The sequence below is a fragment of the Nannospalax galili genome, unplaced genomic scaffold (genome assembly GCF_000622305.1).
Source record: "Nannospalax galili isolate Female #2095 unplaced genomic scaffold, S.galili_v1.0 scaffold413, whole genome shotgun sequence".
NCBI classification, from domain to species: Eukaryota; Metazoa; Chordata; class Mammalia; order Rodentia; family Spalacidae; genus Nannospalax; species Nannospalax galili.
In genome coordinates, this window is record NW_008333889.1 from 2,568,065 (window position 1) to 2,594,290 (window position 26,226).

At 38.6% G+C, this 26,226-nt stretch overlaps 1 protein-coding gene across 2 annotated transcripts in view; it reads right to left on the reverse strand.

The window, feature by feature from the left end:
* Kcnd2 (potassium voltage-gated channel subfamily D member 2) overlaps window positions 1-26,226 on the reverse strand; it is a 553,215-nt gene that overhangs the window by 11,070 nt on the left and 515,919 nt on the right. For both annotated transcript variants that reach the window (XM_017797110.2, XM_008828887.2), the window contains exon 2: window positions 4,938-5,100. In XM_017797110.2, coding sequence (XP_017652599.1) covers window positions 4,938-5,100 — 163 coding nt within the window. The remainder of the gene's footprint in view (window positions 1-4,937; window positions 5,101-26,226) is intronic.

The following is a 26,226-nucleotide window of genomic DNA, read 5'->3' on the forward strand; positions in this document are numbered from 1 at the left end:
ACTGGAGTTACAGACACTTGTCAACTGCCATGTGGATACTGGGAATGAAACCTAGAACCTCCGCCAAAGCAGTCAGACCTTTTCACCGTTGAGCCATCTCTGTAGCCCCTTCTTTTCTAGTTGTTAAAGATTTATTTTATTTTTATTTATGTATGTCTGTTTGTGTCCAACAAGAGTGCAGGGAAAAGCTCCCATTCTCTGGAAGAGCAGCAACTGCTGAGCTATCTTTTGAGCTCTGATGTTTTAATTAAGGTTTTTTGAGAAAGGGTTTTTCTTAGTTGCCCAGGCCGGTCTTGGACTTGTGATCTTGTTTTCAGTTTCTGAGAAACTATGATTATAGGTATGTAGTCCCAAATCCAGCCCGTTTAAATTTTAGTTGTTGTTGCTTTGAGACAGAATCTTATGTAGCCGAGGTTGGCCCTGAATTTACTATATAGCTGAGGCTGGCCTTTGATTCCTTATCCTCCTGCTTCTGCCTTTCATGTGCTAGGATTATAAGTGTACACAACCATGTCTAGCTCCAATTAAAAATGTAAAGCATCCTTAGTCATCCAAGCAAGGTTGTCTATTTTGAACCTCTGCGTGATGAATTTCTAACAGAGTTGTTTTTGTGTCAAAGGGTGGTGTGTGTGTGTGTGTGTGTGTGTGTGTGTGTGTGTGTGTGTTTGTTGATAGGTTTTACCAAATTTCCTTTCCAAACTGTTGCACTGAGATGCTCTTTCATCTGCTTCTCTGAGAGCAGCACAGAGGTGTTGAAACCCTCAGAACAGCTTTAACAGTTCATCAGGGCTTTGACTATCTACTCTTTCTCCTTTCACACCTGAATTTATGCTTTCTGTGGGCTGATTTCAGTTTAATATAATGTATTGTATCAAGATCATTTTTGGAGGTGATGGGAAAATTGACCAATTCCCCTTTTGTTGTCAGTATAAGGCCTAGATTGCTCAAAATATTTAGCCAATACTGGAGAATGAAGTTGGAAGGAAGAAAACGTTCATCTTCAAATGCCGTGTGACAAGGTCAGGATTCCAGGCCAGATTCAACAAAACAATGGCAGAAATAAGTGTGTCTGGAGATGACCGTAACTGTCATAATCATTTACAAATGAGCAATTTGCGTATCGATTTCCAGAAAGGGCTTATTGCTGAAAATTCAGTCCTTTCATCTCCTAGGACAGTCATCTGCTTCCCTTCCATTCCAGGGCTTCCTCGCCCCTTCCCCTCTCCCTCTCCTTGCTTACTTCCTCCCCTTTCGCTTCCCACCCCCTCACTTCCTTCTCTTTTCTTCTTTTTGCAACTGCAATGCACACTGTATTGTTCCTATCGTAGTCACCTCTCTACCTATGTCACTCTCCAAGCTTTCAGCAACAATATTGAGGAATATTAATTGATTTTTTGAGACACATACATCAACCAAAAGAGCACAGGAGAATGGCATAGCTTTCATCATATAATGGGAAACCCATATGTGGTAACAATCACTACTCCATGTATAGTCCTAAACGCATGGAAAAAGTTGTTTTCAAGACAGAATAGCCATTTTTGTTAACTCATGCACTGTGTCAGCAAAACATTCACCTGCCTTGATTTCAACCACTTTTCTTTTTCTTTGCCTTGATACTGTGAGTTAATTGATTTCATTTGTCTGCTGAAGTGCCACATCAAATACCTGTGGAATGTTAGCCTTTACGACTCGTGATTATGTCCTTGGCTCTAGCGTGTAAGTGAAGGGAATTATTTTAACATCACTTTACTGATGATCTACTCAGCTTGACAGTCTTAGCAATACTGGTTGTGCAGTGAGAGGTTAAAAGGGAACACTCTTTCCAACCCCCGACATCCACCACCTTGTGCAAAATAACAGCTTTTTGGCAAGGAGAATTGCAGAGCAGGATGAGGTTTTAGTAAATGTTTTGAACCATCTCATTATCAAATCACAAAATGTTTTTAATACTTAGAAAAATAAAGGTATCCTAGGCAACCTAAGAGTGATTAGAAGAACATCTCTCTTCTTACTAATCTGAGACAATCCCTTACTCCTCACATTTTGACCCACACACTCCCTGCCAAAACCATGAGTTCCAGGCATTTCACTCACAGTTTGTTTCTTTCATTTAAGGTTGAAATGTTCCATGTGGATTTAGTATATGAAGCTTTGTCAGCTTTGAAGGAGTTTATTGGTTTCCACTAAGGAAAGGAGCTGCCCTAGAAATTAAACAAGCCAGAGCCACAGAGCAACAAGATGACAGTGGAAGGCACTGTTGTAGACAGTCCTATCCCCGGCTGGGTAATCCTGGAAAGGGCAGCTTTGGCAGAAGCAGTGCAGGGTTTGCGTTAGTGGAACTACGAGTGAAATGAACAGTCAGCCAGAGAACTCACAGCTAGGAAAGGTAAGCATGCAAAGATGCAAGAAGGCATCAGAGAGGCAAAGTCGTGCCGATATGTATGAAAATACTAGGAGGCTCATAGATCGAATAGTGCTAAAGTTTTCTGGTCTTGGATTTTAATTGATAGCTGTGCGCTTGCTCATGTGCAAGTTCTCTCTAAAAATGATATAATGACATCACCTTATGTGATTATAGTGACTGTGATTATAATGGTACATTAAAAGCTACTGGGACAACCTAGAAACCCTAAATAGACAGTTGTTTTAGCATTATTAACTTATAGTTACCATTGTTGCATGATAAATGCAGTTAGCTTTGAATATGCAGATGACTATGTGGTCTCATTCATATTTTAAAGCAGGATAGTTTCTGACTTCAAAAATATCAACCTCTCCTTCTGGTGTATCAAATCAGATTTATTTCTGGAAAATAAACTCTATTCCTGACTGTTTTTCAGATGACTGAGTGGAAAATAAATCTAGTAAGATACAATTACCAATAGTGGGAGTGAATGAGCATCACATTTGATGTCTGTCTTCACTCCCCTGTCAGGTTGAAGTAAAGGCTATCAGGGACCGAGGCAAGTGGGTAAAATGATGCATTAGCTCTAAAGATGGGGGTAGGGAGAAAAAGCAGAAGGAGGACTTAATAAGGCCAGAGCCTTGAAGTTTCCTCTGACAGTGTTTATAAAGGGCGCTTCCTTGCGTGCATGCCCTGTATGTTTCCTGCTTGCTTCAGTTTGGAGTTGACCGTGGGGCTAAACACAGACAATCTGATCTAAAAAAACAATTTCATAATATTATTTTAATTGTTTCATTTGAAAGTTGCTTTTATTGAATTTTTACTGAATACACTGCTTGCTTCACTGAATTACTTGGTTATTTTTGTGTACCTTGGATATTAGTCGAATTACTCTGGTCCTATACCCAGATTAATGTAAATTTTCTTAGCCTAATGGAAGTGTACTCTCTCTTCTTTTTTCAATATCATAGGAAACAAAATAGGAAACATCTCTTGGTAATTTATTTTATTTCATATACATGTTCTTGTTAGAACATTATGCTCAGTTTATTGGTCATGGGCTATTTAATGGACATACTATATTTGGTTATTATATTTGGCTTTATTAAGTCAATTTGTCTAGTAGCCACATGCGTTCTGTAAGTTTAAGATGTAGACAATAGTTTGAAAATACCAAGAAGCATTCATAAACCATACTTTTCAAGGAGAGTACTGCACTGTGTTTTTGTTTATTGTGTTTTTTGTTTGTTTTATCCTGATGAAAACTAGAGTCACTTGGGAGGGGGGCTTTCAGCTGAAGAATTTCCTCCATTGGATTGACCTGTGTCTGTGGATCACTTCCTGGATGGCTAATTGACATAGGAGGGCCCAGCCCACTGTGGGCGGTGCCATTCCTAGATGGGAGGACCTGTGCTGTGAAGGAGGCCTGAGGAGCAAGCCAGCAGGCAGCGTTCCTCTGTGGACTCTGTTAGCTCCTGCTTCCAGGGTTCAGCCTTGGCATCTCTCAGTGATGAACTGTTCCCTAGAAGTGTGAGATGAACTAAACCCTTTCCTCCCTAAGTTGCTTTTGGTCAGTGTTTTATCACTGCATCAGAAAGCAAACTAGAACATGAACTTTATTTACAACATCAAAATTTTGTTGTTGTTTTTAAATTTATCTAGGCAAAAAGGCTTTGAAAATGTTCCTCTTTATTGTTGCACATGACAAGCTTTGCAAAAATAAAGACATATTGGGACTTTCTTTTGAAAATCAGATTTGTGCTGTGTGTAGTTTTTATATAAGTAGTGCTTATGTGAAAGGAATGATTTCTAGAACAGCAAAGTTTTACTTTTTGGAAAATAACTTATTTTAGACAGTGTGTATGAGTGCCCAGTACAGGGTTTTAACTGGGTGGCCACAGACACCCAAGTGAATACAGGTGCCTGGTGAAAGGAGCGGAAACAAGTCCTTCTAGCTCTTCTTGCTCAGGGTGTGCCTGTGTATTGCTGGAGCTGCCCAGTGAGCACTTTTCTTTATTCTGTTTCTTAGTCTTTTAACATTATCATGCTTATTGGCTTATTAGTTCTCCAAATAGATGTTATCTGGAAGGTTTATGATCACTATCACTGGTAATTAAAAACTGGATATTTGTTCAAAAATGGGGGAGAGTAGGAATTTGAAAAAGCAAACAGCTCTAAGACTGAAAGAACAATGCTTCCCTAGAGGAAAAGTCTCTCTGACATGAACACAAAATGAATTCTCAAGGGAGTATGCTCTGTGGCCATATTAACTCACTGGAACTTACCCAAGGGTTACTTAATGAGATTTCATACTCCGTTGACAGTGAATCTGTAGCATAAGGTGTGCCAGGATCTACAGCAGTTCTAACCATTGTCAAAACAGTTCTTTGTTTTAAACCACTGAGCTAATTTCTTGTTTTTGCTTTTTGTTTTGGAACAGAATAACCTGGCATTGAAGGGCCAGAGAATTTTGAAGATTGTAGGAGAAAGCAGTCCATGTTCCTTCTTGTTTTCAGAGCTCAGCACCTACCTTCTGTGCCCTCCGTTTGTCCGCTCGTTGGTTTTGGTGGTAGATCCGACTGAAGTTGGACACAATCACTGGAACAGGTAGAGCAATGACCAAGACTCCGCTCAAGGAACAGATGGAACCAAAAATCTTCCCTGCTATGGTTTTTGGTACCATATCACCATACCTGTGTCAGAAAAAAATTATTTCAATTCATGGAGCAGCACCTGTTACAGTGATTTTCTAGATGTATTTCCATTTGTTCTTCATGACTACAATACGTAAGGTTTCAAACTGTAAAAAGTGAGAAGTCATGAATCATGAATATATACCTACAAAAATACCTTTCAACCTTATAGAAAAGGATTCTAACATTATGTAACTTCTTTGATAGGAAAACATTTTAAGCCAGATAATGTCAAGATATGTCTTCAATTTGCCTTTTATGTAATGCAGCACGTTTTTTACATTCATTTAATAGTTAGCATTTCTATACTGAAATTTATAGTCTCAATAACAGACTTTTTCACTTAACTTTTCAATATTGGATGCGTGATGAAATTTAAGTGGAAAAAGTAGGACATCACATCACATTCCTTTCATCACCGCTAACTATTCTAAAGACCAACTTTGCAAGGTTTCCAAAACTTCCCCTTGTGACTGATAGTCGTTTCTCCTGCTAACCTTACCTGCTTGGCACCTGCATTTGATTGGCTGACTATTCTTGGGGCACCGTGGTCCCTGACTTTCAGTATCAGTCCACTTTCTTCCTCACTGGGTGCTGTTTCCTCCTCCTCTCTGGCTTCCTTCCTCAAAGTTTTAAACAACTTACATCTTAGTTTTGAGTTCTCTTGTCTTCCCAATATATACCATTTTCCTAGATGATTTCAATTAATCCCACAGATGAAAACTGTTGCTAAGTAGCTGATATTCTCATTAGGACTGGTTGCCTTAGTGTCTCTCCTAATGAGACTCTTACCCTTACTGGTCTGGTCTAATGACTTCTAACCCTGGATGCCCGAGAACCTATTAAACCTTAAACTAGACAAAATGTAATTCTTATTAGCCTAGCTTCCTCTGCAGCTCTGAAATCTGTTTTTTCAAAGCTTATTATTTATAGTTAAATAGAACCATAAGTCCCCTGGTTATTAGCACCAATATTGACTGACCTGCCCTGGCCCATCTTAGTCACATCTTATCTCCAAGCCAGTCTTGTCACCTCTGATCAAGTCAATTATAACCCATTTAGGCCTCTTTACTCAATCTCCACTTGACCACCAGTCCATGGCCATAGCATCTTACCCAAACTTTCCACATTAGCAGACTGTAATTCATGGAATAGAGTTGTGATTTTAAAAATGAAAACTTGGCAGTTCAACTTTACAATGGAGTTGAAACTGAAACAAACCCAAACTTATCCTTTTAGTGTCCAAGGGATTATGATAATACCAAAATGATTTATTTCCTGGTTACTTCACACCACCCTCTGCCATGCTCCCCGGCCTCTGGCCATGTGGACCATTTATCCTCTTCCTTGCGTGCAATCTCAAGTCATTCAGCAGGTGGGACTTCAATATCTCCATTCCAAAAGTTATTTTCTATTTACTTTGTTCACAGTATTCCTAGTCCTTTCTCTAATTATGTTCTGCAGCCATTTCCCATTTGATTGTTTTCATAGTTTTTATCCACATATGATATAATGATATTTTCTTCTTTTCTGTGGAACTGGGGTTTGAACCGAGGGCGTTGCACATACCAGGCAAAGGCTACGTCACTGAACTATATTCACAGTCTGATATTCTGTCATTACTTTTCATTCTTAATTAACTTGACAGAGCAAGTTTGACTTTATGTATCCATAGCATAAAGCAAGCTCTTGGTGTGTTGAATGCTTAGATTTTCTCTTCTTTACTTAAATATAGAGTTTATCCAAGAGCTCATTCCTGGGAAGGAATAATATATCTTTAGGGGTACACTAGGAAGTGATCACCCCTACTAACATTATTCTTGTGAGAAAACATTTGCACACCAGCAAGGAGATGGGAATTTCAGAGGAATGGCTAAGGAAAAGCTAGTGGGAGTGAGAGAGGCACTGCATCTGAGGACCCAGATCAGGCCTGAGTCTACAGTTACTGTGAGTGTTTGTAGGCAATCAGCAGTTAAGCTAACTCATTATCACTCAAATTCCTACAGCAGATGACAATACATCATTAATTATTGCACAGCTCCTTAAAGGATGAGTTGTGGTCATATATGGGGTTGCATAACTGAATAAAGGGGTTTATAAAAAATTGGGCAACATTAAAAATTTCTAAAGGCTCACATGGATAAAAAACTGATTCAAAATCAACATATAATGAACTTGAAATGTTTCTGGCAGCACTTGCTCACGTTGCATCGCACAGCTTCACCTTAACCTTGGCTCTGAACACATGGCTTGAGCACTCTGCGTGGCACATGTGGGCACACCATGCAGCCCCTAATCTTGTTTGAAAGATTTGGGCTTAGATCCTCAGCTGCTATATATTATGAATTGCAGTGTATTTTTTTCTTTACTGTCCATAAAAAGGTCAGCAAGCTTTCTGATCTTATGGAAACATCAAAATTTAATTACAGAAAATAGACTTGGAATTTTCCTACTATCCTTTCTCTGTATGTAAGAATGAAATTAGCATCTCTTTGGATTGCATTGTGTTAGAATGTTGGACTTTAAAAATTGCCTTGACTTTTATTAAAAATCATGTAATGAATTTTGGCTTGGGATTAGAATTTCTAACCGTATACGAAATGGCCCTAAACATGTTTCTTCAATTCTGTACTACATATTTATGTGAAGCAGTATTCTCGACATTGATGATTACAGAATCAAAACATTGATCAACTTAGGAAAACATCAAAGATGGGTTATTCCTGCAATCTTAAATATTCAGGCAATATTTGATCTTTTATGTAAAAATAAACAAGCATATCCATTTCCTCAGCATACAAATTTCCTTTAATCTTTAATAAATGGTAAAATTATTTCTATACCAAAAATGCTTTAAAGTAAATCTCTTTATTATTATCCATAAAATATTTGCATACCTATTTTATAACCTGTATACCTTAGGCCACGTGAAAAATTTGGGCAAGAATGGGTTGAAATTGGAAAAAATTTTAAAAGCTCAGATTTATAGTAAAAAAATAACCCAAGAACTAGAATGTTTGGTCTCTATGGTGCAAGGTGTCCAACTGGGAAGATACATCATAATTTAAATTATGTTGGTGGTGAAATGCTTTAAGCTAAAAACAACAAACAAACAAACAAAAGCATAGACTGCCTTTCTCACTACAGAGATAGGTCAATTGGCTTAAAAGCTCATTCCTTTATATGCAATAGTGTGTGCTTGGTGGACAATTTGTATATTGGTCACAGTTCACACGAAATGCCTAACCATATTTTATAAGCATCTTTTCCTTTGCACTAATTGTACAATAGGTCCTGGAGAAGGCTAACACACACACACACACACACACACACACACACACACACACACTCTTTTTAAGAAAGTGGATTTGGGGTTGTAGAGACAGTTCAGCTGTTAAGAGCACTGGCTGTTCTTGCAGAGAAACTGGGTTTGATTGCTACCACCCACATGATGGTTAAGAACCATCTGGAACTCCAGTTCCAGAGTCTGCCACCCTCTTTTGACCTCCACAGGCATTGCACAACAAGGGTGGACTTACAAAAAATAATAAATACACTATTTTCCAAAAAGACAGTGGATTTGATTTCAATGTCTATAAATTAAAAGTTACAAAATTTCTCAGAAAGGAAAAATAAATAAAATTCGACAATGCCCAAAGAAGATAGCTTTTGAGTCCATTTAATTTGAATATGCCTTTAAAATATTATCTATTGTGGTGGCACATGCCTGTTGTCCCAGCACTTGGGAGGCAGAGGCAGGCAGATCTCTGTGAGTTCAAGGCCAGCTTGGTCTACATAGTGAGTTCCAGTACAGCTGGGGCTACAGGACAAAAAAAAAAATTATCTATTTTTATTTTATGTGGTATGGTGTTTTGATTACATGTAAGTATACCATGTTCATGCAATACTTGCACAAGTGAAAAGAAGGTGTTGGATCCCCTGGAATTGAAGCTACAGACAGGTGTTAGCCACCAGGTGGGTAGGAGACCAAGTGCTTGTAACTGATGAACCATCTCTCCAGGTCCTAAAGTAAGCCTTTACAAATACAATTTATGAAACAGTAGCTAAGTGAATCTTTTAATTTCCACCCTCTAAGAGATTTTTAGAAATAAGTGCTTATTAATTTTGCATTCCAAATGCTCTGTGCAAGCCCAGTACAATTCAGACCATTACAGAAAATTAAGGAAAGTTAGGGATGGGGAAATGGCTTGGATGGTAAAGTGCTTGCCACATAAGCCTGAAGACCCAAGCTCAAATTGCCAGTACCCAAGTAAATGCTGAGTGGGTGTGGCAGGCTTTCTGTTATCCTAACACTCAGGAGGCAGAGTTGGCTAAATAGGTCAGATGACTCTGGGAGCTCCAGTTCAGTAAGAAGACCTTCCACAGAATATAGTGCAGAGTATGATCGAGGAAGACACCTGAAATCAACTTCTAGGTTTGACAGGGACAGTATACACACACACACACACACACACACACACCACAAACACATATACATGGGCAGGAAAAGAAAGAAAAAGAAAAGTCACAAGATGAGTTAGGTTGCTAAAATGCAACAAATTCAGTCTAGAATAATCAATCTATGAGGATAAAAAGATGACAGACATTTAATATTTACTCAACTCTATTTTTTTCACACCAGAATTCCTTCACAATCCAGTAAATGCAGGGAAGCATTTGAAATTATTATAGTGAGGAGGAAGGAACAAAATTCACTGGTGGATTCCTCTCTTATTCTGTATACTTGGGTAGAGATAGAACTTTCCCATGTTACAGCTGGTATGCAATAGGTGGCAGGAGATGAAGAAAGAGCAGAAAGAAGCAGAGGAGATGATGTGTGTGTAACAGGCATTGTGGTTCTGTGACTACCAACAAACACAGGGCCTGACCCAGCTGACCACTGCAGCTGGCCAGTTGCTCCCTCAGAACCGCGTACATGACCTTTTGGGCAGCTCTTTATCTTTTTGCAAATTTCATATTTAATTTTTGTGTATTTCATACAGAACATCTTAATCTTAATCATCTTTATACCTCTTTCCCCATCAGGAGTCCCCCACTGGATTTCATGCATTCTGTCATTTGTGTTAAGGTCTATTGAATCAAGTTAGCGTCCCCAATGTCACTCAGTGCAAGTTCATCCACTGAGGTCTAATCAGCCTATCCAGAGTCCCTCCCTCTAAGAAGATCGGCTCTTTTTCAGCCAGCAATAATTATCTGCTAATAGTTCTTTGGTTAAGATTGGAGCCTACTTCCCATTTCCACAGTTTTATGCTGAGTTTTTATCTGCTTGAATTTGCCTGGGTCTTGTGCATGCTGACACCATTGATGGAAACTCCCAAAATTACATAGGCCATTGCCAGCCCTTGATTGTTTCCCAGAATTTGAAGGTAAGACCCTATTGCTGAAGACAGGACATACTTCAGACACAGGATTTGGAAGCCACATCCCCTGAAGGCTAGCTCTCACAGTTTCAGAGAACACTTTGCAAGCTGCCAGAGGCTCTTTTACTTACTCCCTTTACCATCTGAGATGGACTGCTATTGATGTTTTTTCATCTTTAAGAAAATGTTTCATTATTGTGTGTGTGTGTGTGTGTGTGTGTGTGTGTGTGTGCATGAAGTGTATGTGAGTGTATGTAGAAAGGTATGCGTTTGCATGTCAGAACACAACTTTGTAGAGTCAGTTCTCTCCTTCCACATCTATGTTGGTTCCAGAGACCAAACTCAGATTGCCAGGCTTGTGTGGTAAGTACAATTACCCACTGTACCATCTTGTTGGCTCTGACATATTTTAAGTACATTTGATCATTCAGAACGTGTTAGAGCAAGATGAAAAAAATATACTGTGTGATTCATGTCTATTTTTAAACTATTTAGTCTTCTTATTTAGGGATGACTTACAGAAGTTGAAATAGGTACATTGTATTTGTGAAGTTGGAATTGGGCACAGAATCTCCTAGGGATGGAAAATATGTTCCTTGTAATAACAAATGATTTTTCTTGGCCAACAAAGGATCTTTTAGCAAGCATTCAAACTCAACTCATAGCAAGAAGCAGAGGATCACCATGATTCCAGGACTCATATCTATCTAAAACACACTGGAAGGAAGGCAGAGCATAGAAAGCTGTGTAACAAGTGACTCTTATTGTGGTTACATAATCATTTAGACTTTAAGCATTTCTCAAATAATGTTGCCCTTTAGTGATTTTCTGTATCCCAGGCATCTTCATTATATGTTGGTACTTTCTTCTTTATACTCTCTAAAACATACCATTTATTCTTACATTATTTTAATCTTTGTTCTGTTTTGAGGACAGAGTCTTACTATGTATAGCCCAGCTTGGCCTGGAACTTAGACTCCACCTGCCTCAGCCTTCATTGTTCTGCGATCACGTGTGTGTGCCACCACTTTTTCTTAAATTTTTGCTAGCTCAGTAGTTATAAGTTCATTTTTTTCCTGTTTAGGCACAGAATTTGACATTATGCTTTCAGTCTTCAAAAGTCAATTTCCCAAAAAGGGTTATACTAAAATATTATGTTTAGTCACTTGTCTCTTGGCTGAAACAAAAATATGACAAAAGCAACTTAAGGAAGGAAGTTTTCTGTTGGGTCACAGTTTGAGGATACAGACCATTATGGTGGGGAAGCCTTGGTGGCAGGAGCTCAAGGCAGCATTGCGTCTGCAGTCAGGAAGCAGAGAGGGATGCAGATGCTGGTGCTCAGCTAGATCTTCTTTCTCTGTGGTCTAGGACCACAGTATATGGAATGGTCCACCCACATTTACGGTGGGTTCTGCCACCTCAGTTAACCTAATCCGGGCATTCCTCAGAGACACACTTGTTTCTTCCTGATTCCAAACTTTGTCAAGTTGGCAATGTCAACCATCACAGATGGATGTGGTGCTCTTTATCATGTGGATATTTTCTTTTTGTTTAATAAAATTGGTGAAATGATCACAAAGAACTGCATAACTGCCACACACTTTTTATTCTAAATACTTATATCCAGATAAATATATGTCTTCCTATTCATCAAAGAAGCATTTTCTTCCCCCAACAGAAACTATTACAAAGTTCCACAATTTGTCAAAACACATAGGATAAGGAAACTTGGGGTTCTTTGCTATAACTGATATATCTATAAGGCAACACATATACCTAAGGCTCAGGGAACATTGTGTAGAAGGGAGGGGAGGAGAATATGGTAAGAGCCAGAAGAATAGGACAGCTGCTGCTAGACTGTGTTACAGACATGACAGGGAAGTTGCACCCATGAAATTCCAACAATATGAGTGCCTAAGCAAGATGCACAGAGTGACAACAGTTGACATCCAAATGTGGATGGGGGAGATGTCCAAGGTCCCACCCTTAGAGGAAGAGCTACAGACCATCAGTGGCTTCTGAGGGAGAGAGAACCAGTTTACTCCAGGGATAAACTCCCAGATGACATCTCAGTATCAAAATGTCAGCGATAAATCCATAAATACATGTTTTTGTGAGCACCAATTGGACTCATATATATATATATATATATGCATGTATCATGTGAATATATATATGTATATATTTAATAGTACTAATCAAGGACAAGGTCATAAAGTTGAGTGGGAGTGGGATGGATATGGGAGGAACTGAAGCGGGGATAAGGTATGGTGGGGTAATGTAAATACAATGCTCGCATATGAGCTGTCTTAAGAAAAATATGAAAAGATTGCAACAAGCCTCTAGAATCAAATAAAATCAATATTAAATTTAAAACTCAGAAACTATGGTGGGAGGGTTAGACAGTGAGAGAGATAAATAATGCCTAGCTATTTTTTTTTAAACCAAAACCAGAGGGAACCAAATTAATCCAACAACCTACTGACAAATTATACATACAACTAGCTCAAGGAACAAAATATATGTCTAGTCAAGGCTTATCTGAGAACATCTGGTTTTTGTCTAAGCTTTATCTACATAGCACATCGTAATTAAAAGTACCAGACAAGTGGAACTAACCTTCTTGGATGTTTAACAGACATACTCTGAGGCCTAAACTAATCTGGTTGGGGGACTTAAAGGACAGTTTTTGCTCCTTGCCCTCCAAGGTTGACTAAGGGGACTATGGAACATCTCTCAAAATGTACTATAGCTGTGGTGAGTCACCTGTCCTCTTGATCAAGGAGGCCATGGAGACCCCACCAGATGGACTTGAACCAGTTGTCCAGTCTACAAAGAGGAGGGTCAACACCGAGGAAACATTTCCTCCATGCTTCCAAGTTGAAGCATGGACTGAGTAGGACCTTTGACTTATCTTCACATAGGTGGAACTGGTAAAAGAAAGGAGCCAGGGGCTCCTCCCAGCCCATGTGACCCCTGAGTTACAATTCCTCAAATGACCTTAAGAGTAAAAATAAGTTGGTTTATTTGGGCCAACTGTATGGTCTTAAATATCCCAAAGGAAAGTATAACCAGAGATTAAAATGATCAGTATATTTCTTTAAGAGTCCATGTGTATAGCTAAAGGCTATATAACAAGAAACAATGTCAGACAGGAGATACCTTCCTTTGAGTTGTTGGCCAGGGTGGCCCAAGAGACTCCCAGACAGTAACCCAGCATAGAACTGGGAAAATGAACAGCAGACTTCAATCTTATCTAAAGGAATGTTCGCAACTGATGCTGTTAGATGAGGAAGAGCTGATCTTCCTAAAACAAGGGACTCTAGATGGGCTGACTAGACTCAGTGGATGGACTAGCACTGGGGAATGGCTGGGGGCACTGACAACACATTGGACAGTAACAGGGTTGACAGAGTATATATGGGCTCAGTGGGGGGGCTGGTTATGGGAGGGTGCCATTTAGGATGCAGGTATAAAGTTGAATAAGATTGTTTAGGATGTTCTATATGGAATACACAAAATAATCAATTAAAACATGAGTTATATTTGAGGAAGAAGCATTAAAAAAAAAAGAAATTTAAACCCCAAAAGAGAACAAGGAAGGGTTAATGTAAGAGAATAGTTACCCAAGAATTTTATGAAGAGAATAGATGGAATTTTTTTTTTTACTGAAAAGAGGCTTCACTTACACTTTCTAAAACATTTTTAATTTTTACTTTTGTGAATATCATACATGGATATTGTCTTTCATTATTTCTGTCCTGTTCAGGTCCTCCAACTCCTCCTTTCCCTGCTCCTTTTTTTTTTTTTTTTTTTTTTTTTTTTTTTTTTCTTTTTGAGACAGGGTCTCCCTGTAGTCCCAGCTGTCCTGGAACTCACTATGTAGACCAGGCTGGCCTTGAACTTACAGAGATCCACCTGCCTCTGCCTCCCGAGTGCTGGGATTAAAGGCGTGTGCCACCACGCCCAGCTCCCTGCTCCTTTTAAGTTTTCCTTCTTCCCCCTACATGCACAGTGTTTGTTAAGTGAGTCCTCCAAGGTGCATAGTGTTAGGGGAGACGTCCAAGGTGCACAGTGTTAGGGGAGTCGTCCAAGGTGCACAGTGTTAGGGGAGTCCTCCAAGGTGCACAGTGTTAGGGGAGTCCTCCAACATACACTGTGTCCGGGGAGCCATGCTGGTTTCTTTATACTCTTTCCAACTCTGGACAGCATCTTGTTCTTTTTCTTCTTTACTTCAGTTAAAAAAGATAATATGGAGGTCCCATTCACAAAATGATGTTAATTTTAAATTTGTACAATACTCAACAATACTTTGGCTAAATGATATTTTTGGTCACATGTTAATGATAACATTGGGTAGAGAATGAACAAAATCAGAAAATATCTAAATTCTGGTATCAAAGATTTCAGTCTCAAATGTTGTTCAAAGTTTCGTGAAAATTCCTTGAATTCTGGACTCTTGTCTACTTATTCAGTGCCAAAATGGTATAATTTGATTTATTCAGACAAAGGACTTACATGACTCTCTATATATTTAATTTATTTCCACTAATTTATTTAATTTATCTATGTATAACTACCTATTAAGGATTTATCTGTTTATCCATTAAGCTCCTCAAATTATCAAATTGATACAGGATTGAATATATTGCTAGTTTTTAAGCACAGCATATTGTAAATAATATTTTATTGATATCTGTTTAATTTTACCATTTTGCATTTCTCTTGAAATTCTAGAGATCTTAAAAGTGAAATATTTTCTAGCATAGTGTTTGAACTCAATACTGTTAGACTGCCAGCTTTATCTATATAATTTCTTTTTTTCCTGTTCATCTGGCTTGAAGAATACACAAGTAGATTAACATGATGAAGGAAAAATGTTATATTAGGTAAACCTACCCAGCTAAGTCTTCACTTTTCATTTATGAATCTATTTTCCATGTATAATACTTCAGAAAACAGAAATTATGCATTTTAAAACCCATCATGAAGGTAGAAGGAATCTTCATTCAAAAGAAAGAAAAGGAAATTCTCATGTTGAAATGGACATGCTCAACCTCTCCTCTCTTTTTGTTTTTCTATGATTTGAAGTCGCAAGTTGCCAGGTCTGGGGAAGTGAATGAATGGAGCCCATGCAGTTGTTATGGAAGCCTGGAGAATGCTGTTGGTAGGGTAAATGTTGGGTCCACAAATAATGTATATCAACTACTAACATAATTAAAAACAACTTTGTATGGGCAAAAAGCAGTACTTAAAGATATATTTGAAAAATGAATTGTTTTCTTAAAATTTTAGGTAAAAGTCATATACATGATATCTCATTGAAAGCCATTAGCTGATTCTGTGTGCGTGCCTGTGTGTGTTATTGATTTTGTGTTTGGTTTTCTTTTTTGACTTGAGAGCTAATCCAAGAGATCTAAAAACAATTTCTTCTGACCCGGAAACTGGATTACTTATTAACTAATAATTCTACCCCTTAGGGTGTCAGTAGCTTTGTTCTTCATGGATTTTCTGCCACCAACTTCCAATCTAGAAGGATCACAGTTTGATGGATAGTTTTTATAGTATAGCTGCAATGTTTGCAAATAGCAAATGACTTTTTAAAGTGTTGCCATATAACACCTGCTTGTGGCACAGAACCTGTTTGCCAGAGGGGTTCTCATATTAATTTTACAATGATAAGATTGCTTTTCGATATTTTGAAGCCAATATTTGCATAAAAGTCTGCCCTGAGTTTTGTCGGCACCTCTTTGGCCTGAAGAATCACTCATTCTCTTTTGCACAGCTTGAGGCATTTTTTTTTTTTTTTTGAGAACTTCACACGTATCATTCAAAGCATTGCGTGTGCTATCTCTTGTTTCAGCCTGAACTATCATTCTTCAAAAAGTATATTAAAAAATTTTTTTTTCCTACTTTTAGAACATTAACACTCTTAGATAGTATTAAACAAAAGGGGGGAGGGAACCTAGCAGACTCTGCTCCCTAACTAGAGGTTTTAACTAGAAGTAAATAGGCTTTTAAGGAAGTCATAAATAAAATTCAGCTGGATCATGTAGCTCCACAATAGTTTACGTTTTCTTTTTTTATTGTGTATGCGTGCATTGCTTGCATGTAGGTAAGTGCATCCGTGTTGTGCAATGCCCGCAGAGGTCAGAAGAGGCTGTCTGATCCCCTGGGACCAGAGTTACGGGCAGTCATTAGCTGCCATGTGGGTGGCTGGGATTCGAACGGGGTCTTCTGCAAGAACAGCCAATGTTCTTAACCGCTGAGACATCTCTCCAGCCCCAATAGTTTATGTTTTCATAGTTTATGTTCAAAATCACTGTTCAGAACAGAGTTTTGTTGTTTTCCTTTTCCTTTTCCTATGCTTTCCTTTCGTTTTTCTGGGAATGGAATTCTCTCATGCTAGGCAATCACTCTACTACCGGGTCCCAAAGCTAAAAAAAAAAAAACCAAAAAACACTTAAATTATTAATTTCAACTAAATTACCACATAAAGTGTTATGGCTCAAATAGTGTATAAACAATATTGTAACAGTTAGGGGGCCTCAATGTCATACACTGCTGATACTGAGTCCGAACTCAACTACACAAAAGATGCTGCGAAAACGGAAACATGATTTTACAGTTGCATAAATCCTAACCGCCACTAGAGGGCATAAAAACCTAAATGAAAGTTTGGAAACAAACCAGGTCTTTTCTGACAAGTTGAGAGGGAGAAAAGTATTTCCAGTAAATTGCCTGTACAGATACCTTATCTTTGCCTACACACATTTAACATTTAAGATATATTTTGGGCTTCTTATTCCTCTGGAGATAGTTGAACAGCACAAAAAATCCCACCAATTTCAAAAATTACCTAGTTTCAAAGTGTTTCCAAAAGGATGCAAAAAAGTTTGAACAATATTTTGCGTTTCTTTCATAAAAATAAGTAATTTTCTATAGCGTGAGATATCACTAAAGCACATTTTTAAACAACATGCTTTTAATTAGGATCCTAGTGTGAAAATGAGGTGTCATTAAAGAATGGGTTTATATACAGAAAAGGGGACATGGGGAAGAACTAAGACATTTTCAGCATATGGACTCAACATGCACGCACAAAGAATGCGCAATTTCACTCAGGATTATTGATTAGATTTCATTGGCTTCTGCCTTCTTAATAAACAAATTCTTGGGGGCGGGAGAAATGGTTCAGCAATTAAGAGCACTGGCTGCTCTGACAGAGGACCTGGATTCAATTCCCAGCACCCACATGGTGGCTACCAACCACCTTTAACTCCAGTTCCAGGGGATCTGACAGTCTCTTCTGTCCTCCATGGGCATTGCACGACACGATAACACTTAAAAACATGCAAGCAATACACTCACACAGGTAAAATTAAAATACAAATAACATTAAAAAAAACCCAACTCATTTTGTCTCTTATTTTTTCCACATGTTATAGTATTAAAAGACGTTTTTAAAGTTTGTTGATGGAACAGATGTTATAATGTAATATCTTACTAAAATATTTATTGCCTTAATGACTGTCATCAGTAAAAGGCTCTATAGTCCTATTGGAAGAATATTTTCTTACTGTCAGAGTAGCTTTTCGTTGTTTTTTAAAGTTATGGCAATATATGTACAATTGATTATTGAGAGGCACATGTTAAAAGCAAACAAAGATATCCCAAACCTCACCAGAGACAGTTTTCCCAAGCTGTGGGGTCCACTTTGGGCCCCTCATCTGCTTTGTCTGGAGTCTTCTTTTCATTGTCTCTTTACATTGTCATGTTGTTCTTTGGTGCAAAAGCCTTAATTGTCTGTCTGTTTCCAGAATTACTCCAAAGAAAGAACTTGGGCTTCTTACTGTGATAGCCTCAGCTTTGCATGAGTTGCTGATCCATTCTCCCCCCACTGCTTACCCACACATACCATACATTCTAATTGGAACACATAACTTTCTATAACTAGAACATATTGCACCCTTCCATTCCTCTAGTGCCAGGTGTGTCTAACCTTTTGATATTGTGACACAACATTGTCAACTGCAATGTTCATGCTCAAAAACTGCAGCTGAGTTACAAAAAAATCCTTAATTGTTTAAGTTTACAATTTGTTTGATCTGCAATAATAGCTATTCTGGGGTGCATGAAACCCCTGGACTTCAGGTTGGACCTGCCTACGTGAATCTATGCCTTTGTAGTAACGTTCTTTCTAGAATAATCCTATTTGCCCTAATGCATAAATCCTTCAGGTAAACACCAGTTGACATGGATAAACCCCAAACATCAGTTGTCATTTGAAGAACATCTTGATCATTTTATCTCTGTCTAGCAAGACTACCCATTCTACTTTTTTTTATACCTTGTTACTAATAAAATACAATTTAAAAAAATAGGTCTACCCTCTCTTGTTAAACCATGAGTTCTAAGAGGTCAAGGACCATGTCATTATTATAAATTCAAGTGTGGCACAGCCCTTGTCCATTGCTGAACAAATAGTTGGAGCTCAGTAAATGTTTATTGCTTAAATAAATCCTTCAAGGTGAGGGCTGATGGCAAACCACAAATACAAGAGGAATGAGGGGAAATGCTTTTCTGTTGCTTTTTGTCTCTTGTCCAGGACCGTTCATCCCCTTGATTTTTCTCAATTCTTCTTTGGAGATGAAATGCCCACATTCTACACTGTTAATTCATGTTGCTTTTTATACATTTATATGTTATAAGTAAGTTTATAATTTTGTATGGGGCTGTATTCAGAGCTATCTTGAGATACATGGAGCCCCTGAGTTGTAGGTTGGACCTGCCTACGTGAACTTATACCTTTGTAGTGAGATTTTTTTTTCTACAATAATCTTATTTGCACTAGAGGAGGGGAAGTGTTTTTAATCAAGATGATTTTAAACAATGACAAAAGTGAAAAGACCTGATATTTCCCCAGTTCCTACATGACTTCCATTGTCACATGCTTGAGACAGGTGACTACTATGGACAGCATTTTGAAATGCCTCACAGTTGCCTGACAGATTTCATGACCTCAAATGCCCAGCAATTGGAATGAATAATGATTCTTTGTTCTCAGAGTCTTACACATCATCCTAGTGAATGGCAGACGTTTTCCTTTTCTGACTGTCCTTGTTCCAGGTACCGCTAATGTTAGCTAGGGACCACTAGCTATCCTCGGGAAGCCCTTTGTGTGATGCTCATTTTTCTTAGCAGAATCCACTCCGGTTTTCCTGGGGGAGTGCATTAGAGGAGACATGCTTGTCTTCTAACAAAATAAAAGCAGCCCAGAAAGCAAATCAAAGATTCAGCAGATGTAGCTCTTCAGCTCTGAGCTGATGGTATCCCAGAGCAGACATGCTGAGGTTCTTACATCCCAAGGGATTTCAAGTGCAGCACTGCCTGGGCTGCTCACATGGTGAGAGCATCCTTCAGTTACCTGCTGCTGTTGTCTCTGCCTCCCTTCTGAAAGGTAACTCAGTTGGATGAGGCACCTCCCTGTGCGCAGTTGAGGTCACTGATGCTTCTCTGCACACATCTTCTCAAAGAGTGAACCCTGAGCCTTTTGGGCAGTGCTGTTCATAATCTTCTATTGACCCCACCTTCAGACACGATGGAGACTGTACATTGGGAATAGTCCATCCAAAGGCTCCTCGGCATCTTTGCCATGAATAGGGGCAGAACTGGCCCCTAGTTTTAGGTCTGCATCACCAGCCATTAGACGTATCATTTAAAAAATATTTTATTTGTTATTTTTATTTTACGTCTATAAATGTATTGCCTGTACATGTGTAAGTGCACCCGTGTTGTGCAATGCTCACAGAGGTCGGAAGAAGGTACTGGTTCCCCTGGAATTGGAGTTACAGACTGTTGTTAGCCACCATGTGGGTGCTGGGATTCAAACCCAGTTCCTCTGTGAGAGTAGTCAGTGCTCTTAATCGCTGAGCCATCTTTCCAGACCTGTCAGTCAGTATCTTAAAAGCTAGAAGTGGAACTGTTTATTGTGATGTCTTCATTTTATCTCACATGAATTTGCACAGTCTAAAACCCATTAGCTACTACTGGCCTCATGACACCTTCAGGTTGTGAGTAAACATTTATCTATTTTATTTTCAACTGTACTTTTTAAATTACTTATAGATTATCCAGTAATGACCTAACACAGTTCTCATTCCTAATTCTTCCCAGGGAGGTCTGATTTTTGCTGCCTATTGTCTGCTCGTAAGTCTTACAGAAAAGAATGCACAAAATTCTAACTGCCTGGGAGATGCTGGGACAGAAATGAAGGCCTTTTTGGCAGCAATAGTATCTGACCGAAATTATATTGTAAATAAAGGTTGTGTCTCCTCTGACAGATCTGACTACACAACACTCTTCCATTGTATCTCTGTCACTCCTTCCCCCTGCCTGAGTTCCTCCTCTCCTGATGTAGAAATACAGGTCCAATTTGGAGCTGATCACCACAGACGATGTTCTCATAGCCATGCAGTCAAGCTGAGGGCCTGCCTTGTTCCCTTCTAATCTGTGCATCTCTTTCCCTCGTTACTGACTGGGCACATTTTCCTGATAAAATTTCAAAATTATTTTTAAAGATGTTTATTTACTTATTTTGTGTGTATGTGGGCTTGTGTGCGTGTGTGTGTGTGTGCGTGTGTGTGTGTGTGTATGTTAATGTCAGAGGACAAGATAATTCAGGCTGTCAAGCTTACGCAGGTAAGTGCCTTTACCTGCTCAGTCATCTTGCTGGCACCTCACAATGCTTTCGAGATAAATAATGTGATGTAATTCTCCATGTGCATAATCATAACTGTTTACATACAAAAGAAAGGGAGATCAGGTGCACATGTGTGGTGTGCATGTGTATGTCTATGTGCTCATGTGTGTGTGCATGCTCATGTGAGTGCAAATGCAGATGTAAAACCTTGCCTCTGTAAGCCAGAAGTTGGTATCAGGTGTCTTCCTCAGTCACTGTCTACCTTGTATATTGATGCAGGTCCTTTCCTTTGAGCCGAGGGAAGCCCTGTGTCTTCTCCAGACCCACCTACCTTCACATGGGCTCTGGGGATTTGAACTCTGAGGGTCCTGACACTTACACAGCAAATGCTTTACTCAAATGAGTCATTTCTCCAGTGCAAAACTGTGATTTAACTCCCCAAAGACAGCCTGGCATTCACACTTAAATCGTATTTTTCAGTTTAACCTTGGAAGACTCTACATCCTTACATAAACTTTGTTTTTGATGAGAAACCAAAGTCTTATATTTACTTTAGAGATGTTTTAGGAGAGTAAATCTTTTCTGATCAATGTAAGATAAAGTTATCTCCTAAGAGTAAGTGAAGACACTATGTACATTCAATGCTTGGATTGGTTTACTTCTTCCAAAGAGATTAAAACATTGATTGACTATTCTTCCTATTTACTATGAAAACTATACATAAAAGAGTATCAGATAACTTCCTGTTTCTACCTGAGTATTCTACTATGTCGTAATTATTTATGAAAATGCTCTGACGGTTGCCCTTTGATTAAAAGCTAACAACAAAATCCCCAAACCAAAATCAAACAGCAAAGTATACCTACTTAGTAAACTCACTAAGGACAAATCTACAACAATCACATTTCCCTCATGATTGATTCTTTCAAGGAGAAAAATGGGAGATACACATATATAAAATGAAAATGAAACTGACAAACGTTTTCAAAATTTCAGAATATATCCCATTTTCCAAAACATTCAAACACAAGTTCTTACATTTCCTTGTGTTCCTATCTACAATGTAATTTTCCAGAAATGAGATTATTATATGCATAATATCCTTTAAAATAATATTGCCTGTATTCAGATACTAAGCAAAAGAGCACTTAATGTATTTACAACAGACTGGATTCAATGATGAAATTTTTATCGCTCGGCTATGGAATTGCAGAGCAGACTCAAAATAAATCAAGAGTTAGAGCAGCAAGAAGTCAAGATGAGCAGGAGGCTGCAGGGAGACTAGGAGGGGTTTGGGCTAAAGGCTCTTGATTAGAAGCTAGGTTCATGCCAAGTCTTTGTTGTGGAAAGAACTAGAGCCACAGAGGGTGTTTAGCCGCACCTTAGAAGATGGAAGACAAGGGCAAGAACACACTGCCCCTCTTCCACAGCCTCTTGCAGTCCCCTGCCTTCCACTGGCAGAACCGGCCAAACAACAGATGACCAGCCAGCCTGGGAAGCAAGGATCTGCGGATCTGCGGGCATCTGCACAGCTGGTGAAGGCACTAGGAAGCCAGACCCCAAGGCGTTTTCTTCAAGTCCTGCTCCGTCCTTTTCACCACGGCTCACAGCTCTGGTCATTTGGGTTATAAGATATTGGGGCCTGGATGCAAAGGTATTAGATATTGTGGATACTCTGAGCCCTTCCCTTAAAAGCAGAAAATTTACCAGTATTTTATCTCAGCAGTGTGGCAGCAGCACGGCAGGTGTTGTTATGTCACTCTATGTTTCTGAATGACGGCCACTCAGCCTTCTACCTTAGAAACCAAGAATGGTGAACCTTCTTTCAGGACAGGCTCCAGGTTTTTCAGTTTTTATAAAATAAAAACAAGGAGGGGGAAGATTCCAATCCACTGTGTGAGGAAAACAAGCAAAGGAACCCAAACACCCATTTTGACAGAATGCAGAGGGAACAAATAGGAAGCAATATGATAAAGGTATATATTGGATCTGATGATTGTAAAAATGTTCTACCTGTGTGAAATGGGCACAATGTGGAATGAAAGTCGGTCTCTGGGGCTTCAAGCTTTGTGGTGACTCAGTGTTGGCAAGGGGCTCTTAATTAGAAAAAAATCATTTCAGAACAGAACCATTGAGAATGCCATCAGTAATAAATTACAGCAATGTTTTCAAGGCAGGTGAATGCATGTGAGTCCGGTTCCTTTTAAAATGAATACAGTTTCACAATTGCTTAGCTGCAGTTGTCGGTTTTTGTTTCAGTTATTGTTATGTTTGTTGTTGGTTTTTATTACAGTAATGAGAGTCTATAGCTAAACATGCCAAATACTGGCTGTTAGTTATAAATTTAAGTAAGCAAAGAAAAATATTCTTATGTTTAAAGGAGACTATAAGGTTGCCACTGAGAGTTCTGGCAATAAAGTAGAAATATAGGATGTGCTGTGTGCTTTAAATTAAAAGAAAGAACATAGTGATTCCATTATGGCTACCATTAGCATGAATAGTTCGAATGCTCTCAAAATGTGTTTGACAACTAGATGTCTCTTCCACTAACGAGGGTTTGTGATAATGTTTTATTTGCAGTTGGAGGGCAAAGCCTGTGGGGTTTTCACTACTTTAGGAACCTCTGCGAACAGCACTATGTGATCAATGATGGTGGAGTTTCATTATGAGAAGAGGAGGCGAAAGCATGAAACCACAATGCATTTCTTAAAACAATTGCAAGAAATAAAATTGTCTGTTTAGATAAAAGCACTTAAATTAATGAACTACCACATGCAAATAGAAAAGTATCTCAAAGCAGCTGGTAAAAACTAAAACCAAATGTTGCTCTTAACCACATTATTGTATCGCCTTTCTGTTTTCCTTTTCTCTCATTTTCATAATAGTATGTCTCCTTCTTATAATGAAGTAGTATTTTGATGCTGATAATAGATTAAACATATCCACCCCCCAGGCTCTCCTAGTTAAAGAAAGAAGTTAGAACTAGAAACAAACTTCCATTATCTCTGAATATTGCTATTTTTCCTTATACCTTCAAGATACCCAAGGCTATTGTTTGCTTCCCCTGCTCCATCAGATTTCACTTTTAGAGCAAACAAATGTTAATTATCTCTTTCGCACTTTTGCTACTAACTCTTTACAGGATGTTCCAGTGACCGTTTTTTTTTTTTTTCAAGCCTTAAGCACTATTTTCCCCCAATTTTCAGTTGCTTCTCAGTTATTTTCTAAGAGATGTGAACAGTGTCATTAGCTTGCCCACACTGTTCCTGGCATAGTCTCTCAGAGCACTCGTAAAGGCAGATGGTACATCGTTCCGGATTTGTGGGACCCTCCTTCTCACAAGCATTCGACTTTATTTCTGTAGTGCAAAGACTACGTAATCCTTACATGCTTTAGGTGGTGTAAGTAAAACTTAATAAACTTTATGAAACTCATAGTAATCATCCATCATCACTGTTCATTCATAGTAATGTTGTATTTCAAAAACTATTATTCTTCTTTCATTTTTTTCCTAACCATTTAAACATATAAAATCTCTTCTAAATTTGTCCATCCTCTATACCACTTTTTAAAATACTCCTTTTTTTTTTTTTAATGAATAGGGAATGGGTAGGATTTACCTGTGGGTCATGGTTTGCCAAATACAGACTTAGAAGGTTCATTCTTCATGCGGTCAACCTCCTTTGGAAAGGTTAATTGCTCTTTCTTCCAGAAGGTTTTTTTTTTCTTTTTCCAAACAGTTTCTTGAGATTTGTTAGTGCACTTGTGGGTGAAGGGGAACCATACCCTTATTAGACCCATGCTCTGGCCTCTTCCTTCCACCATTACTGGATGCCTTCTGTCTCAGGTCCATAGGAGATAAAGGGACAGTGAGCTCAATGCCGTGTTCACTGCCTGCCATTTTTTCTAACATTGGTGCATGAGGTGGGCAGAGGTGAGACTTTATTTCCATCTCTACTGAGTGGGAAGGTAGAAATTAACATCAGGATCCCGGCTCTTAGCGACCTCTAATAGAGAGGAAGCATGAGAAATCTCAGTGAGTGCAGTAATCATGATAACAGAAATGATTGTGAGAGGCCTTAGGCATCTAGGATTCTTGGGAAATGCTCCTGTGAGGAGGCAAGATTTGAGCTGAATTGAGAAAAATAAAAATGAAGTAGTCAAGTCATAAGCAGAAAGGCTGTGCTGTGGAGAAGCCCCAAGACAACTCCTGCCTTAGGAGGGTCTCATTAGGTAACTGGTCTAAGTTACTAAGTTACTAGAGATGATATTGGAATGGCTCCATTCAGCTCCTTCAATACTTTCTTTCATTAAGGAAAGTCTGCAATTGGAGATTCATTCTGACTAGGAATTCTTGTCTTTGATAAAATACAATTACTCCCAGAGTAGCAGCACATTAAGCCTTTGAATTCATATGTGCATCTCTGGGGGATGGAATTTGAATACCAAATTGTTCCTTGAAGGCAGTTTTAAATGGGAAGAAGTTAGAACTGTTCTATCCAAAGAGGGAAAAGGACTCAGAAATGAAGGCTGGAACACTGAAACCCAAATTTGGGCTATTCAAAAGTTTCAGTCTGGGCCCTGGGCTGTGCCTAGTGAAAGTATTTTTCTTCTTTCGTGGACTGATTTTTAAAAAGGAATTTGTTTGTCTAGGAAGAGTGAAGAGAGCCAGCCACTGTACCTTGGAGACCATATATTGATCCTCGTAGAAGAACCACTAAATAGGACTTGACTACAACACAATACAGGATTAATTCTCCTCTGCAGCAGCCCTTCGTGGCATGTCAATAGGCATTTATGAGGCCTCCGTCTGTATAGAGATCAGGGACATAATGAACAAATTAATAAAGTCAAAAACAAAAAGGACTGTTTTATTTTTGCTTTCTTTAAGCTCTGTAAAATAATGAAATCTGATAAAAGCATTTTTATGTAACTTCCTATTTATGTGTAGTGTGATATAACAATTACATTATATTTTAGAGGTAATAAAGCATAAAAAAGTTTTTCTTCATTTTAGTGAAGACTTACTAAAATGCTTCTCAG